The 17368-nt window shown below is 43.9% G+C and overlaps 1 protein-coding gene across 8 annotated transcripts in view; it reads right to left on the bottom strand.

Moving 5' to 3' along the window:
- Cdk5rap2 (CDK5 regulatory subunit associated protein 2) overlaps positions 1-17368 on the bottom strand; it is a 194481-nt gene that overhangs the window by 129504 nt on the left and 47609 nt on the right. For 7 of the 8 annotated variants that reach the window (XM_046451711.2, XM_058581650.1, XM_046451709.2 and 4 more), the window contains exons 8-12: positions 15677-15839; positions 14465-14518; positions 13515-13634; positions 10704-10805; positions 4471-4689 (exon numbers count right to left, since the gene is read on the bottom strand). In XM_046451711.2, the coding sequence (XP_046307667.1) occupies positions 4471-4689; positions 10704-10805; positions 13515-13634; positions 14465-14518; positions 15677-15839 (658 nt within the window). The remainder of the gene's footprint in view (positions 1-4470; positions 4690-10703; positions 10806-13514; positions 13635-14464; positions 14519-15676; positions 15840-17368) is intronic. The other variant, XM_046451710.2, reaches the window with a different exon arrangement.

The raw sequence follows: 17368 nt of genomic DNA on the forward strand, positions 1-17368 counted from the left end.
GAGATACCAGCTGAATTTTAAGTTCCCTCTTTGCTCCATGCTGCTGTTTCGCCATGCAGCTGTTTTTCCCTTGACCCTGAGTCCTTTATTTTTAATTCCATTGAATTTTACAACCTTCTGTAAACCTTCACAAATGTTTCTGAAACAGAGAAAGGAACAAATTACAATTTTCAAGGCTCCAAATAATCAGAATACATCAAGTTGGTTTTCTTAAGGGCATAATTTGCTGGTCTGCTGAATATGTAAAATTCCTTTCTTCCAAAAGCACAGGTTCTTAACTGGTGGCTCGCCACTGCCATGACATGACATCTTAGGCAAACTCCTGAAATGAAGAGTCCACAGACCTGGGTCCATGTCACATATATAAACCATGGTCAAGCCACTGAAGTTATGAGGCTCAGATGAATCTCTAAAATGGAAATAGTATTCTCTGGCTCAAAAACAAGGTTGTGGGCCACATGAGAAAATAGAACAGCTATAAACTACAAGGTGCGACCAACAACTAGAGATCTTGCCTGCTGCGCTTCCATCACTGAAGAGCAGTTTCCTTGACTAAAGAAAGTGTTGAAAACGGGGCTGACTGTGGACTGAGAGCAACACTGTGCTTTGGACATCTTCTTACCAGTGTTTTCCTCAGCCTGCCTGTGGGACGCGGTAAAGTTCCAGTCAGCACAGGAGACCCAAAGCTGAGCACGGGAGTCCTCACAGGGGAACTGTGAATGTGCCCCAGCGCGAGGAGCCACAGCTGCGCAGCCTGCGCAGGGCCAGGTTCCTGCTCTCCTCCTCGGCGCTCTGGCCTCTCAGACCTGGCTAACAGGTCAGGGAAAGAACTGTTCCATCTTCTCATTTTCTCATCTCCCAACTGTCCCTCATCAATCCATCCTCTGGCCATCCAGACCACAGGTCCTTCTAAACTGCAAATCTAATCCTGTCAATCTTCTGCTTAATTCCCCTCCTCGGGGCTCCACAATCTAGAGGTCAGGTCCAAGCTCCCAAACTCTTTATCCCAGGCCCTCTGAAGGCCAACTTTCCTCCAGATAATCTCCAGCCATGGCCCTAGAGGCCACTGCCCTTCATTACAGCCCCAAATTCCTCTTCTCCAAACAAATCATATTCTGTTCCTCTGCCTTCAGTACAAAATCCCCCTTAGCGGCACCTACTTGTTGACCTTCAGCTCAAACTTCAGACCAATTCCAAAGTTACAATCCTCAGAAACCCTCTCTGGTCCTATAAGCCACTTCCTTTCTCCGTGCTCCCAGGGTAGTGTGTCCCCATCTCTGTTGTAGAATCGTGCCCACAGCCAGGAGAGGGCCTGTACAATGGATCCAATGCTGCCAAATGTATAAATGATCGCTTTGCTTTGCCAGGGAAGAAGGAGAGGCTACTAAGAGGACTGGGTTTTTGTCCCATTGTTTCAAACCAAAAGCAACACCAGTAGCAGCTGGCAAGTGGGAGGCACTCAGGTTAATTAATTAAAGAGCCTAGTAAACAGAAACAGCTGATGAGATGTGCAAGGCTAGAGGGTTATGCTCCACCTGTGCCTATCCTTCACCAGGAAGCAAAACTGGCACCCCAACAAGTCTCCCCATAATCTACACCCTACAATCTGATGCAAAACATTCTCATGAAATGGACACAGCGAAATTCTTAGACTATAACCAGAAGTGAAGCAGACATACCATTGGGATGCAATATATATATATGCGAAATGAAGAACACCTTCCCAAATCATCCTGTCAGACACATGTGTAGGACCTGATGAGAAGCCAGGAAGCTCTGAGCCCCAGGAGTGCGGACCTGAGGGAAGCACTCAGCCTGCACAGCTGTTGCTTTGTTCGGCCCAGGGTGTTACAACCAAGTACTACTTCCTAGGCGCCTTCTCGCCTGCCTCCAGATATGTGGCTCTAGAGAGGCTGCCAATGAAGGTGTACACATGTGCACACACACACACACTCCGGTCAAAGCCGATGGCATATGACCCACGCTAGGCTTCTCAGTACCTCACCTGTCTAGCCATCCTGACAGGAAGACCGCAGGGTAGTGGAGTGTGAGAATCCTCCGTCCTGTGATCCCAGCAGGGCTGGCAGCGACGGGTCCCACTACTTGGACCTGGAGTTAACCAATGCAAGAAAAAGCAGCCATCTCTCAGAGACGTCCGCCCTTCCAGCAACTTCACTACACAAGACAATGCATTTCCCTTTCACCAAAGCCAGTCAGCTAGGTACCTGCTGCTTCCAAGGAGCCCCCTCAGAGTGTACTTGCCCAACCCCTTCCTAGCACAATCCTGGCCCCCCAGTCCTTGCCAAATATTTTAACCTCCTTATGAAAATGTACACATATTATACAGAAGTGCATCTTATGTCAGCAGCAGAGCAAAATTCTTTTAGAAGCACCAGGGTTTTTATGAATAAGTGAATTATGGATCCAACAATGTTATAGAGAGATTTCAAATGCTGACCAAATGATAAGGTAAAAAAAAGAAGCACATAGTATATATATGAATGTATAATTACATGTGTGCATGTATCTCCCCACCTGCCCACCATCCAAATTTTACTAAAGAAGCACTTTTATGATGACAGGGGCAGGGGATTATTTTAAGCCAAATAAATAAATAAGAATCCAACAGTGAAGAACATTGGAATGAACCATGAAAACTTCAACTCCATAAAGGACCTCTGGCCAGGCTTTTCTTTGCCTCATTCGTAAGGCACACTACTCCAGTCTTACCCCGTCACTCAACTCATGTGTTATCTCCTCCCAGAAGGTCTCTCTGGCTACTCCAGGCCACTAGGATCTTCTACACAAGTATACAGTAAGTTACTTAGTAATCTCATTCTTCAGTCTCAATGGTAAACTGCTTTACACTTTGTCATGTATAAGATTTCATCTTCCTTAGAAAAGTAAAACCTTCAGAAGCTTCCCTGGCCTCCCCTCAGCAGCTAAACCAGATGCATTTGATGTTCAATAACACTGACAAATTCGGAAACTGGCCTGCTCATGGCAGGCAATAATCCGGTATACTCTACTACTGCTGGTGGCAGCCTGAGTTGAGCCAGTCCTCTGTACTAATATCTGGCTGCATAATTACCCAATATAAAGATTTGCACCATATGACTTAGTAATCTCATTCTTCAGAATCTGCCTGAGGGATTTCAAGAAAAAAAAAATGATTTTATGCCCAAAGATATTCATTGTGGCATTATTTAAACAGCAGAAATATCCAACAAAGGAGGAAATCATTAAGTCATCACATGAAAGCCATCAGTGAAAGAGTACGCACCGCTGCACGTGATCACTGTGGAGCCTCGCAGAAGGAAGTTGCCTATGATAGAGCGAGTGCTCCAAAAACACAGTATAGGATTTAGTCTCTGATTAGACAGAGCCCAGGAGCATCCCCACTGGAGGGGAAAACTGGAAACAGCATTGCTTTGTTAAGGTGGTAAAGTTGTAGCTGACATTTTCTTATTTCTCTAAACTTCCATTACTGCTCTCTTAATGGTTATTAAAAATGTTATTAAAATACACAAACATTTGTACTTCAATTCTCTGTTCAGTCTTAACATTAGGATTTCACCTAATCCTGGCAGCCCTGCCAGAAGCAACCCCAGAGAACAAACCAGTGATACCCAACGCTCTCTTTAGAGCCCTGTGCTCTAACGACTGCCTGGCTCTGGAGCAGGTAATTTAATTAACCTGAGTGTCAGTGATCACTCCGACTCAGGCCCTGTCCTGTCTGATGGCACCAAGGCTGGGTGTCTGGCTGTGACTCTCAGGAGGAATTAAATTAAAAGATGCTGAATACTTACATTTTGATAGAATTGAAATTTAATAAGCCTACCAAATTGACAGAGAATTTTTAGATGCTAATACCCAATGCTGAATGGAATGCAGCCTTTTAAAAAGATGACACAGAGAAACCTGGGACAATCTTTGTTCCAGGACAATTTGAGTCTATAAAAGTCTTTAAAATATTCCCTGATTGACCCAGTAATTATACCTTTATCAAAAATAATCAATGGCTGAATATTATTCACGTAAATACTCACGTAGAAGGATGTTTGCTGCGGCATTTGTTACAAGGCAAAAAAAGTAAAACGACCTAAAGGCTCTACACTAAAGGACTATTCAACACACTGCGGCACCTCCGAGTCATGGAAAACCACGCTGAAACAAAAACTGTGTTTCTCAAGAACAATCATGCAAAGAACCAACACTGAATCAAAAAGGGCCTACAGACCGCATTCTCACCTTGATACCAATCGTGAGAGGCAAAGAGAGAACTAAAAGGACTGCAACAGCAGATAGTTAAGACTGGTGGTTTCTAGGTGAGATGATGATGAGTGAAGTATTCTCTGTATTTTTTTCCCATTTTTCTATTTTCTGCACTGAATATCTCCCTACAACCCAAACAGCAGCACAAGGCAGGCCAAACGCACCATCCACCACCAGGGGCCGGGCGCCTCTCACCTGGATGGTGCGGGCTCCCCTGCTCCCCTCGCAGCGGGCTTCCTCCAGGTCCCTCTCCAGTCTCGTCTTCTCCTGCTGCAGGTCACTGAGCTCCTGAGTGACCTTCTTAATGCTCCTCCGCAGTCTGTGGTTCTCCGAACTCTTAGTAAGGTTTTCTGAGCGCAGCTCAGCCAAGAGGGCTTCCTTTTCTGTCAGAGCAGCCTGGGAGCCTTCAGAGCCCTGGAAAAGAAGAGAGGGGGTGAGCTGATTTTCATGCCTCATTAAACACACCAGGAAATCTGTTCTTTTTTCGCCTTGGGGGGAAAAAGGAAAAGAGAAAGATTAACATAGACAACATTCAGGTTTCAAAGCACAAACAATATGAAGATTTTGGACTAACAGAGGATGTTTATGTTATGATCAGATATGAAAGAAAGCCTATACTTGTGTAGAAGAAGTATTTTTGAACAAAAGAAAACACAAAATGTTAACAGTAACTAACTTTAGTGGGGTGAAGATATAGTAGGTATAGTTTATTTTTTCTTCATTTCTCTATATTTTCAAATGTTCTGAGGTAAGTGAACATGTTACTTTCATAATGACAAAAAAAATGTCATTTTAAAAAGGAAGAAAATCAGTAGCTTCACAGCTTCACTTGAAAAGCAGTGATGGATCTAAGCACTAGCTGTTAAGATGGCTTAAATCCAGAGGACGACAAGGAGAGGTCAGCATGGTAGTTCCAAGGTCACTTTGAAAAGCTATAATTTCAGCAAAGTCCAAGAGTTTGTCAAGAACACCTTTATTTCATTAATACACTGTTCACCTGAAAAACTGCATTAGTGATCACAAACATGAAAAAAAAAAAAAAAGCCATGACCCAGCAATAATTAAAGAGAGCAAATTAAAACAAGTTCTCAGATATCAAGCAAGACAGTTTTAATGGGATACTCAGGGCTGGCAAGCTTGTGTGAATGGCACAACTCTTCATAGTTGTTCTTGAATAGCCAGACATGCAATCATGGAACAGTGGTCCACTTTATTCTGAGATATACATAGCCCTTGCTGCTCTGCCACTGTGACTTATTTTTAAAAGGTCATATTTCTTTCTCTTCTCTACCTGCTCCTCCCTAATCCCTCCCCCTCTCTAATCCTTTGGATCTCAGCCTCTGGGACAGGAGTCCTCTATGTTTCTCCTTTGCTGGCAAAGCAATAAAAACTTTTTCTTTTTCTCAAAACTGGGTCCTCGTTACTGGATTGGCATCAGGGATAAGGACCAAGCTTTTGGTAACACCCAGAAGCCAGGAAATATACTGGGAGAAATGTAAATAAATATAACCCTAGATGAACAGATTGATACATACATCGAGTACATCTGTATAGCATAAACACGTTCATACTCATCCCAGTAATTCCATTCCTTGAATTGAATCTCAGAAGATCCCAAAATATGGAGGAGGGAGGGTATTTACAAAGTTATTCATCAGTCCTTGTCCCCAATACCAATCTAATAATGAGGACACATTTTGAGAAAAAGAAATTTTATTGCTTTGCTAGGGAAGGAGAAACACAGAGGATTCCTGTCCCAAAGGCTGAGATTTTGCCCATCAAGGGGAACAGAGGATTTTTAAAGAGGTAATCCAAAGGCTACATTCCACATGTTCTCTGTCCACAGTTGTAATTCACTTGTTAATTTGGGAGACAGTCATTTCTGAGATCTTTTGGTTCCACCCCCAGAGTATGCATGACTTTGTTCCTACGGTGGGTGTGTGCTCAGGGACAGATACCTCTGCCTAGCATGGGGAAGGAAGGTGATCCTGTTTCCCCTGAGATGAGGGAGAAGCAAGGAGAGAAGAGAAAAAAAACATGTCCTTTGAAAAATGACACAGTGGCAGAGCAGCAAGGGTTATATTCAAAGCATAAAGTGGACCAATGTTATATTATCACTTATAACAGTAAAAAATAAGAAAGAAATATGCAAAAATAAAGTATGATGAATATACACAATGAAATCTGAAAACTACATTTGCAAAGAATCAATAACATGGGAATATATCCAAGTTACAGTGTTATATGAAAAAAATAAAAAACCTAATTTTAAATGATCTAAAAAAAAAAAAATCTATACATAAAAGAAAGTCTAGAAGAAACACATTAAAACATCAATATTGAGTGGGTCATTTCCAGATTTCTTCTTTTTCTTTCTAATCAGGGGAGGAGTGGAAGCATATGTAATCTTCTAATCAGGAGAAAATAAAACTTTTTAATAAATCTGTTCTTTTACTTTGACTAATATGCAAAATTAAGAATTCAAAAGGAGCTGACAGTTGAATTCTCAAAAGCTACAATTCAGACTCGAATAATAGCTCCAGCTTCTTGGCCTTTCCAGGTCACAGGTGTTCAAGTGTCAACCCAGTTGTTCAGGAAGTGGACTACAACCACGGTGAACCTGGGGGCTACAGACCTCTGCTGTTTGAGGGCCACCTAAAGCCCAGTCATCGGGCCTATGTTCCCCTAATTGCTTATTTGACACAGAGCAACATGAAATGAGAGTGAGCACCAATCAAACTGCAATGTAAGTTTATGAAAGCTTCCGGTTTTATTTCTTTGGAAATTAATAAAAAGTGGGAAACCTAGGTCAAAAGGCCAAAAATATTTTTTTAAATGTCTATGACATCCAGGCATGGTAATGCACTCCTATAATCCCAGTAACTCCGTAGGCAGGAGGAATGCAAATTCAAGTTCAGCCTCAGCAAATTAGCAAGGGCCTAACAACTCAGTGAAACTCTGTCTCAAAATAAAAAATAAAAAGGGCTGGGGATGTGGCTCCACGGGTAAGCAACTCTGGGTTCAATCCCCAATACCCCCCCCCCAACAAAAATGTTTAAACTCAACAAACAAAAGAAAGTATACAATGATTGTTAAAATTCCTCTTGAACAACAGTTACAACTCCCCTTTTGTGCTTTATTAAGCACTGATTTTATAAAAGGAGCTAAACAAGCACTTCTACATACAGGGTGTCTCTCTTTTTCATACCAACTGCAAAAGTACACATTTCTGTGCCCATTTAAATAACAAGTTGAGAACTACTAAATGACTAGTCTGTCTTCAGACCACAGTGACTAGATCTGGGATTCAAATGACTCAGGGCCTGTGTTCTTTCCACAGCACTGCACTGCCCTGCCCAGGGCAGTGAGGATTCCAATGAACTCAAAAAAAAAAAAAGAAAGAAAGAAAGAAAAAAGAAAAGAAAAGAAAAGGAAGGAAGGAAGGAAGGAAGGAAGGAAGAAGAATGAAAACAAGGAGAATGAGTTGGGGGTGGGGGTGGAGGTTAGAGACAGGAACATCAATTAGGCACTTGTTAAATGTGCCTAATTTTGATATTAACAGTTATTATCAAGCGATGAGAGTTCTACGGGATTTCCACATAAATAGGAATGGTGAAACTTCTTTAAATATCTAAGCTTAAAGAATTTAAATGAATTGATTCTATTCATTTCATAACACTGTCCACGTTGAATTTTCCTTAAATGGCTTTTTAATCTACTTCTCTGGAGGGCTTTCTACCTTTTTCTGAATGATGCTCAATGGCAAATATTTGGTCCAATTAAACATGGTCAGAAGCTAAAGGCCAAATATAATCTTAAACAAACCACCCTTGCCAACTGTGTAGAAACATGTTGAGCTCAAAAGGGAGAGAGTCAGAGCCCTGGGTTCAAGGCCAGCTTCAGCTGTGTGACCTGGGAGGTGATGCTACCTTTGACAACTGAGTAAAGAATTCAGACATCTATACCACATGTGACTCAACTGTCTCAAAATAAAAAAGACTGAGTGCATCTATATATACTACTGTGGCAAGAATGTTGGGTAAAGAAAAGAAAAAACACACAGGTCTGTAATCCCAGCAACTTGGGAGGCCAAAGCAGCAGGATCACAAGTTCAAGTCCAGCCTGGGCAACTTAGTGAAACCCTGTCTCAAAATAAAAAATTAAAAGGACTAGAGATGTAGCTCAGTGGTTTAAAAAAATAATAAAAAAAAAAAACTGGGTTCAATCCACAGGACCCCCAAAAATGAATAAATAAATAAAAAGTAAAAATAAACTTCCTACAATATGCATTTCAGTTTTATAGTTAGAAGAGGGATGCCATTTCCAATTTGGAAATAATTTGTTTAAATGGGTTTGGAAGAATGCCAGGCAGCCCACACTGCAGCTCGCACAGAGTCATACCTGGGATCAGAATTCACGTCTCTGTGCATCTGTGCTTGGGCAGCCACTCCAAGGCTTAACTATCAGTTACTGTCACTTCAGTGTCAGGCTTGAAGCCAGCCCTGTGAACTTTGGCTCTTCTACTACTGCTGCAATTAGTTCAGATCGTGTGATATCCAAAAGGCCCCAATACATGGAAGAGACACTTTACACGTCTGTGAAAACCATGCACATACCTCAAACAGAAAACCAATATATGTGTACCGTGTACATTTACTCACAGAGTAGTAGGAAAAAACAGGCTTTGGAGACAGATTTGAATTCAAATCCTGCCACAAACTCTCTACCATTCACAAACACACTATCTTTTTGGATAAAGGTTCAAAGAAGGTTCTCCAAACAGCCCACCTGACATACATAACCCCAGGAGTTACAACAGTCCCTGAGCCCTGTGCACTGCAAGACTTAAATATTCTGAAAGTCTTTCAACTAGGACTAAGAGTTATTAAATTAATAAATGTATGCAATAATTCTGGGAAACATTTAAATTCATAAGACTCCTTTCTTTACTTCAAGGCCCAACATAATAAGTAAAATACCCCAAAGCTTATAAGAATGTCGGGTCTCTGGCTATCAATTGCCAACATATATATTTTTTTCTTAAGCAATGGAAAATTGGATGGTTTTCCTAAGGATTCAGCTTTTAAAGCTTGTTATTTTCTAAGCTAGGGGAGAAAAAACAGAGTGAAATGTAATTGCAGCTCCATTTCATCAAGTACTGTCAACACAGTAGGAGAGGGCAAGTCTGAGACTCACAAAAGCAGAGGTTTATCTAGCATACCATGATTTAAACCAAATTACTTCAATTATTCTTATTGTGAACCAAAGCTCTGCAAAAGATAAGGAAGGGATGTGAAGATTAGGGATCCACATGCCCTGGATTTAACTTCTAACTTCCACCTTACGACCACAAGCAGCACTGGCGCAGGGACAGGAAGAAGACCCTGGGCAGCATGGACTTACTGGGCTGGCGGATTCCTCACATCCTGAGTCATAGGTATAAACTGTTTCGGGAAACCAGAAATACGGGAAGAAAATTCTTAAATAATTAAAGAGCACAAAACTGAAATTAGGAAGAGAGAGAGAGACAGACAAAGGGGAAAATAGGAGTCCCTCTAGTACAATGTGGTAGGGCAGCAAAAGAGAAAAGACCAGCCATAAAAACATCAAGACCTCTGGAACCAAAACTCAGAAGGAAGAGGTGGGATTGAAGCAGCCAGGTGAGGGAAGGTTTGGGATGGCAGGCAAAAGCTCAAGCTGGCCAATGAGATTGACTCAAACCCCAGCTCTGTCACTTACCAGTGAAAGGACCCTAGCAAGTTACTTCAATCTGTCAACCTGGACTTCCTCAGCAGTAAAACAAGATATTAACAGTGCCTACTTCACAGAGCTGCTAGACAGATAACTGAGATAATCTATGGGGAGCACCTAGCAGGGCCTGGCACCAAGTATGTGTTCAATAAAAGCCTGCTGTTATTCACAATCACTGCATTTAAATCCTGGCCCCACAGTTTGCCAGCTGTGTGGCAGTGAACAAGCTACACACCCTTGCTGAGTTTTCAAAAACCTCACAAATATAAGGGTGAGGATGATTACCTTCCCCACAGGGCTGGGGAGATCACATGAGATAATCCACATACACTGCACTAATACTCGGCACAGAGTAAACTCAACACTGCAACTCTGGGAATAGTTATCACTGTTATCATATTGAGGAGGGGGCTAGAGAAGCTCCCAAAGCTGTCAGAGAATTTCCCCTTAAACAGACTGAGCTGATTCTATCACTAAAGACCACCCACAGCTCTCCTTATTTAAATCATCCAGGTTCCCTTCAGCTGCAAAGCCCTGACCTCATCCGGAGTTAGGATAAGAGACAGTCCCAAGGCTGGGAGTGTGGCTCAGTGGCAGAGCATGAGCACTCAGTGCCTAGCACGCCTGGGGGGGGGGGGGGGGGGTAAACACACCCTGAAATTAAAGTGAACACTCACCTGGCATTTCAGGATCTGTGCTTCCTGTGTTTTCTGCAGGGCCTCTTTGGCCTCAGCAAAGGTAGCACTGAGCTCTTTGATTTCAGAGTTAAGTTCTTCAACCTAGCAAAAAGTAAGGAATGGCAGCCAAATATATAACTGGGCTCTCCTCTCTGCTCAGCCCAAATGCTCTTCCTGCTCAATTGTGTATACAAGGGCTCTGTGGTCAGAAAATACCTGAGTGGGATTTCTAGTTGACTAGCTGGATGAATTAACCTCTTTAAGATCCAATTCTCTCAACTTCAGCTATGGTTCATGTGTTGGAAACTTGGTCCTCAGTGTGGCAACACTGGGAGGCGAGTCCTTTAAGAGGTGTAGCTCAGTGGGAGATCCTTACATCAACTGGTCCTTAAGTCAGCTCTTAGGAGGGACTCTGGACTCCTAGTTTCTCTATGACTTCCTGTTTGGAGATCTCTTCCTCTTGACCATGCTCCTACCAACCATCATTAGGCCCTCAAGAAAGGCTGAACGGGGCTGGGGATGTGGCTCAGGCGGTAGCGCGCTTGCCTGGCGTGCGTGCGGCCCGGGTTCGATCCTCAGCACCACATACAAACAAAGATGCTGTGTCCGCCGAAAACTAAAAAATAAATATTAAAATTCTCTCTCTCTCTCTCTCTCTCTCTCTCTCTCTCTCTCTCTCTCTCTCTCTCTTAAAAAAAGAAAAGAAAGGCTGAACATATGGGGCTGCCTTTAAAACTGTGAGTTAAATAAACCTCTTTTCTTGATAAAGCTACCCCACCTCTGGTACTTAATAAGATGAGGTTACCACCACTCACCCAACTATAGAGTTGTTAGAATTAAATGAGGTAATATGCACTCGTGCTCAAATGGTGCTTGGCTCATACCAGGTGTTACTACTATTACTGGCCACAGAGATGACCCACCCAACCACCTGGCCTGGCTAGTCCCAGAATTTCATCTTCTAGTGACCGCCTCCTATACCCTAGGGTCAGCTATGAACTACCACGACCACACGGTATACTTTGCTCGCACCCAGAACTGTTCCCCAACACAGTGAGGTCTCCAGCTTCAGCTGGGCCCTGAACTTCCAACACATGACAAGAATGGTGGCTGCTGTTATTAGGAGCCAAACCTCTGTTGCACCAAACTCCTGCATTCCTTTAGCTTCGTCAGCACCCGTTTCCTGCTCAGGCTCCTACTCCTGCAACCATTCCTGCTGCCTGCTTTATGCGCTCCTGACCCTGTCCCTGAAATTTTGCAGTCCCCCGCAGTCTCACCCTCAGCCCCCTTTCCCATTCTACTCTCTCCTTGGGTAAACAGGCCAACTCTCAGATTTTAAAGCCCACCTGCAGACAGGGGAGTGACTCCAAGTCAGCTCTTCAGGTTGACCATGCTCTCCACGCTTTACAGACTTGCAGATCCATCTGCCTCCTGGACAGCTCAGCCAGGGCTCCCAGGCCAGTACTCTCTAAACAGCCCATCGCCCACACCACTGCCCCAGCTCACCACAAGACTCCATTTTCTATGCTATGGTCTGAGCTGGTGGCACCCCCAGGTCCCTAGACATGCGAGTCAGACACCTAAAGTCACTCCTGACTATCCCTTATCTGAAGTCCAACATCCAACATTAGATTTCCACAACCTTATTTCTAATCTTCAATTACGACTCTCACCAGGGCTCCTGACCTCTCTGCCTCCATTCTCTCCCTCCTATAATTTACTCTCCAAATATTGCAGAGGCCTCTCTAAAAGGAAAATGGGACCACACCCTCCTACCCAAGAGCCCCCGGTGGCATGTCCCCTGAGCAGCTGAAAATACGTTTAGTCCCCTCCTCTGGCTGCCCCTGCAACCAGTCCAGCTTCTTCTTTCGCCTCACACAAGTTCTCCACTCTGTGTTCGGGCAGCCCCAGGCTGGTTTTGGTGCCATACACACACCCTGGCCTATAATCCTGTTATGACTTGACCAACATTTTCCCTCTGTCCAAAATGGCCACCCATCTCTGCCTTCCTTCCCATCTAACACCCACACTCTCCTTCTTTAAAATTCAGATCAGGATCTGCTCCCCTAAGTACACTCCCTGTGCCCCACATCTACACCTAATCTGAATCGAGTCCCCCACCCTCTGCCACCCCAGCCCCTGCACCTCCCTCAATCACACCTATCACTCTTGGTTCTGCACTGGACTTGCGAGCAGAGCTGGGTGTCCCCTCCATGTGGGGCCTAGCGCCTAGCATATCACTGGGACACAACTGATAGCTCCAATGACAAGAAGACAGCCATCAGCCATCTCCTTGGATCCCAAAGACAACCAACCAGATGGCTCTTTAACTGGTCCAGTCACAGGTTCATCAACTCCTTTATCTCAATTTTCTACTAACCACCAAAAGATCAGATCTTGACTACAACTGTCCACCAGGGCAACCACTAGCCACATGAGTTGTGCCGAGTATGGACCGAGATGAACATCTGGACTTCAAACTCTGGGGAAAAAGGCTAAAGGTCTCATTATAACCTTTGTTTTATTGATTTTATATTGAAATGATATCTGGGAAGTATATATTATTAAAGTTAATTTTACATGTTTCTTTATACTTCTTTTTATGTGACTATTAGGAAATTTAAATTACATGTTTAACATATTTTTCTTGGGCGCACTGGATTTCCAATGAAATAAAGGATCCTTTCCCCACTTTTTATACTATCTCAGCTCTCTTATGAACTTTTTACCTAAAGCTAAAAATTCAGGGTAGAACAGGCCAGTGACAGAAACTAATAAAGAAAAATCTCACCTCAAGTGTATCAGACATACCTCTTTTTCCTTTGATTTTAATGCCCTGGTTAGGCCCTGAATGGCTTTATCCCTCTTTAAACTATTTTTCTTCTCTGCAGCAATTTCTCTTTCCTTTTCTCTCAGGTCCTTCTGAAGTGCCTAAATTCGATTAGAAAAAGATTCACTAAGTTGATGCGTTGCAACCAAAATGCACTGTAAATATATCTTTAAGAGCACACTCAAATGCAGTTATTCTATCTTATTCCTGTCAACCTGTGATTAATGTTTCCAAGTCGAGCTGAACGCAGTGGCATCAGCTACAAGTTACTGTGTTACTGCTCTCGGCAACAGGACTGGGTGAAGGGAAGGGGATCAGATCAGCTGAGATGATGACAGCTATTCCTATGGGAAGGGCTCCAGTGCCTTCCAAAATCTGAATACAGTCACATCAGAGTCTTTGAACTGTACCAGGTTATTTGGAGGGAAATAACAGATCATTAATTTCATTCCTTAATGCTACAAAAGCTAGCAGAGAATCTGGTTTGATGGAGACTAAACTACACATTTACAGTTTAAGTTTATTTCTAAAGATAATCACTGCTGCCTCCCTCCTGGGTTGCTGTAAGGGTCAAATGAGGTAATGGACATGAAAGCACTTTCTATGCTGCGGGCACAACACAGATCCGGCTACCATGACTGGGAGAGCCCGTGGACTGGCAGGTCTGAGTCCTCACCATAGTCTAACCAGCTATGTGATCCTGGGCAAGTGACCTCACCTTCCTAGTCTCAGATACCATATCTGTAAAACAGGACTGTCTACACAGAGTTACCACAAAGATTGAGAAACTCCCTCTAAAGATTCTTAAGTTTAATGGCACCCAGGAGCATTCAATAACTGACTGCTAAAGATACACAGAATTGTCTATCACACTTGGAATAAAACAAGAAGCAAGAATAGGAGAAATCTTCAATAAAATGTATCAATATACCTGGATCCTTTCTTCAAAATGACTTCTCTCCTTCTGATGCTCCATTTGTGCAGCCTAAGAAAAGATATTCGTTAGACCCAGAGAGACGGCACCCACAATAGCTACCCTAAAACAAGCAGAACAAGCACCTCATGAACCTACTTTTCCCCATTGCTGTGGCATTCATTAAGTCAAGGGTTCTCTCCTTTTCTCTGCCCCGCGGAGTGCAAAGGAGGCTTAAAAGGAGAAGTAAGAGGCAATGTCATTTCCTGGCAAGGCTAAAGAACTCACTGATAAGGCAGAGACAACGGCCCTGCTCCATAAAGGAACCAAGACCTTCACAAGCACCCAGAACATGCCCCACTGTGAACCCCCTGCATGCAGCAGCCACCCTTGCTCCAGCAAGAATGGAAGCTCTAGTGGCTGGGGATGTAGCTCAGTGGTAGACCACTTGCCTAGCACATGTGAGGCACGAGGTTTGATCCTCAGCATCACATAAAAGAAGGAATACATAAAATAAAGGTATTGTGTCCACCTACAAGTTTAAAAAAAAAAGAAAAGGAAAGAAGGAAAGAATGGAAGGTCTAGATCAAGACCCGCCTGCACTTCCTGGCCCTGACCTCCCTCTTCCCAACAGTAGCTGTGGAGGCCGCCTAGAGTCAGGGCAGGGGTCCAGGGCTGGGGTCAGCTCTCAGTAACCCCCCTCTTAGAGCCTGGAAAAATATAACAACTCCTCTGAGTCTGCTTCTAAACTCAAAAGGGGACAGGGATCTCCTCCTGGCCAGGTGGCTGGGAAGACTGAATGAGGTGGTCCACTGAACCCCTCGCATGCCACCAGGCCCAGCAGGGCTCACTTCCGTCCCCCCACCACCTCTGAAGTTTCAGACCAAAGCTGGCCTCAAGCCTGCCTCTCAGCACACAGGTTAAACAGACAAGCACAATGCACCACTGTTCTACTCTAAGAAAGCCCAATGATGAAACCAGAGTCCGCAGGCAAGGACAGATTATCACATGATGAGACAGACCAGCGGGCACTGTTTTTCTAACCAACTCTTCATGTGAGAGGAGAGAGAAAATGCCAGGTCCTGACAAAGGCTGTTTCTGCTGATTCTTCGCTCACAGGACTCATATTTGGAAGCTGACCATGTATGAACCACACAGAATGAAGGCCAGTCCATCTCCCATAGAGGAGTAGGAGCTGGTAAAGCGCCCCCTGGTGCCCTGACACTTCACCTCAGCATCTCTCTCCTTTTCCTCCCTCAGAGCAGCAGAGTGTCTTCGGAGCTCTCCAGATGACACATTCTCATCAAGACATGCCGTCTGAGATTTCTCCTCTTCAAGGCACTGAATTAAAGCTTCTCTGCTCTTCAAAGACAGCTTCAACTCCTCAATCAGTCTAAAAGAGAACAAAATTTAAATATTAATTCTATGCTGTTCTCTTAGCTCAGTGGAGCAGGAGGAGGCAGGAAATGGAGCCAGACATGTTCAAAATAGACAGGTCCAGTGACTAAACAAAAATAAAAACACACCTTGCAGATCAGATGTCAAAGGCCAGAACCAGTATGACATTAACAGGTCCCCTTGCCTCTAGCCTGGCCCCCGTGAATCCAACTCTGGGCAGCCACACTGGTCAGATCACACCCCTATTCAAAGACCTCAACTGCCCCCACCAACTGCAGTGGATTAATATTTTTCTGGGTAAGAAATCCTGCCTCCAAAAGAAGTCTGTGCAAACACAACTGATGGAAAGCTGCTCTGGTGAGTGTGGAGAAAACAAGGGGATTCCTCCACAGCTCCTCAGGGCAAAGCTTTTAAACACACTGACTTTCAAGTTAAAGGCCAAACTCTTGGACAAGATATCCAAGCCTCAGTCTCATCTCAAAGGAAACCATTACCCTCCACTGCTAGGTAGTAGCCTCACTTCCGGCTCTCTCCCAAACCAGACTGTGTGCTTCCATCCCTTTGTATAAGCTGCTCCTGGAATGTCCTTCCCAGCCCTGTCCCACCCTCTCCCATCTGTCCCACCAGGTCACACTGGTTAAGCATTTTCCCCTTAAGGAAAGCTTTGCCATCCACAACCTGAGTGGCCCCAACAGGGAGAAATGAACACATTCTCTTCTGAGCACTAAAGTCCCCATATCAACCACTCCCCAACCACAGCAAGTCATCTGACCTCTCTGAGCCTGCATTTCCTTGGCTATGAAAGGGATAACTTGCTCATGTGGACTGCAGTTAAGCCATTTAACACAACCCTCACAGCTCGTGGCCTGTGGCAGAACTCAACAAATGACAGCTGTTAAAATTACTACCTTTTTCAACATTCAACAATTAGCATTTTGTCCGAGGACCTCAGAAGAGGCTTTCTGCAGCTAAGCCAGGAAGCAACTCAGTTTTAGTAAGAGATTAAAAGATTGGAAACACAGCAGAGCAGCCCTCTTGAAGCACTCAGCTCCCCCAGCTAAGGCTAGGAAGGAGACACAGCAGCTGGAACAGCTAGCAATGCACTGGGATGGGGCACCAGGCTGCACCTGCACAATGCCCCCAAAAATGTGGAGGGAGGAGTAAGACTGCCCTCTAGGGGTCTAGCTCGGGATCATCACATCATCAATGGAGAGGTAAAAAGTCACCCAACAATACACTTCTAAATGGATGCCTTGTATTGTATGTAATTTATAACTCAATAAAATTGATTTTTTTCAGTTACCAGAAAGCAAGTTTCAGATAGGGAGTGAAAAAAGTGGGGCAGGCTTGTGGAGTCTGAGGCCAGCTGAAGGACTGGCTCATCCACAGGGAACAGCAGCTTTGACCCAGCAAGGCAGCATCTGGAGATTTTCAAGAGAAACTGGAAATCCAGACTTTTACATGAAAGTCTGTTTTAGATATTGGCAACTAATTCAAACTTAAAACTACTGTGTAGACCAAAGA

This window comes from Marmota monax, unplaced genomic scaffold (genome assembly GCF_021218885.2).
Source record: "Marmota monax isolate L192 unplaced genomic scaffold, Marmota_monax_Labrador192_F-V1.1 WCK01_AAM20220418_F8-fsc00020, whole genome shotgun sequence".
NCBI classification, from domain to species: domain Eukaryota; kingdom Metazoa; phylum Chordata; class Mammalia; order Rodentia; family Sciuridae; genus Marmota; species Marmota monax.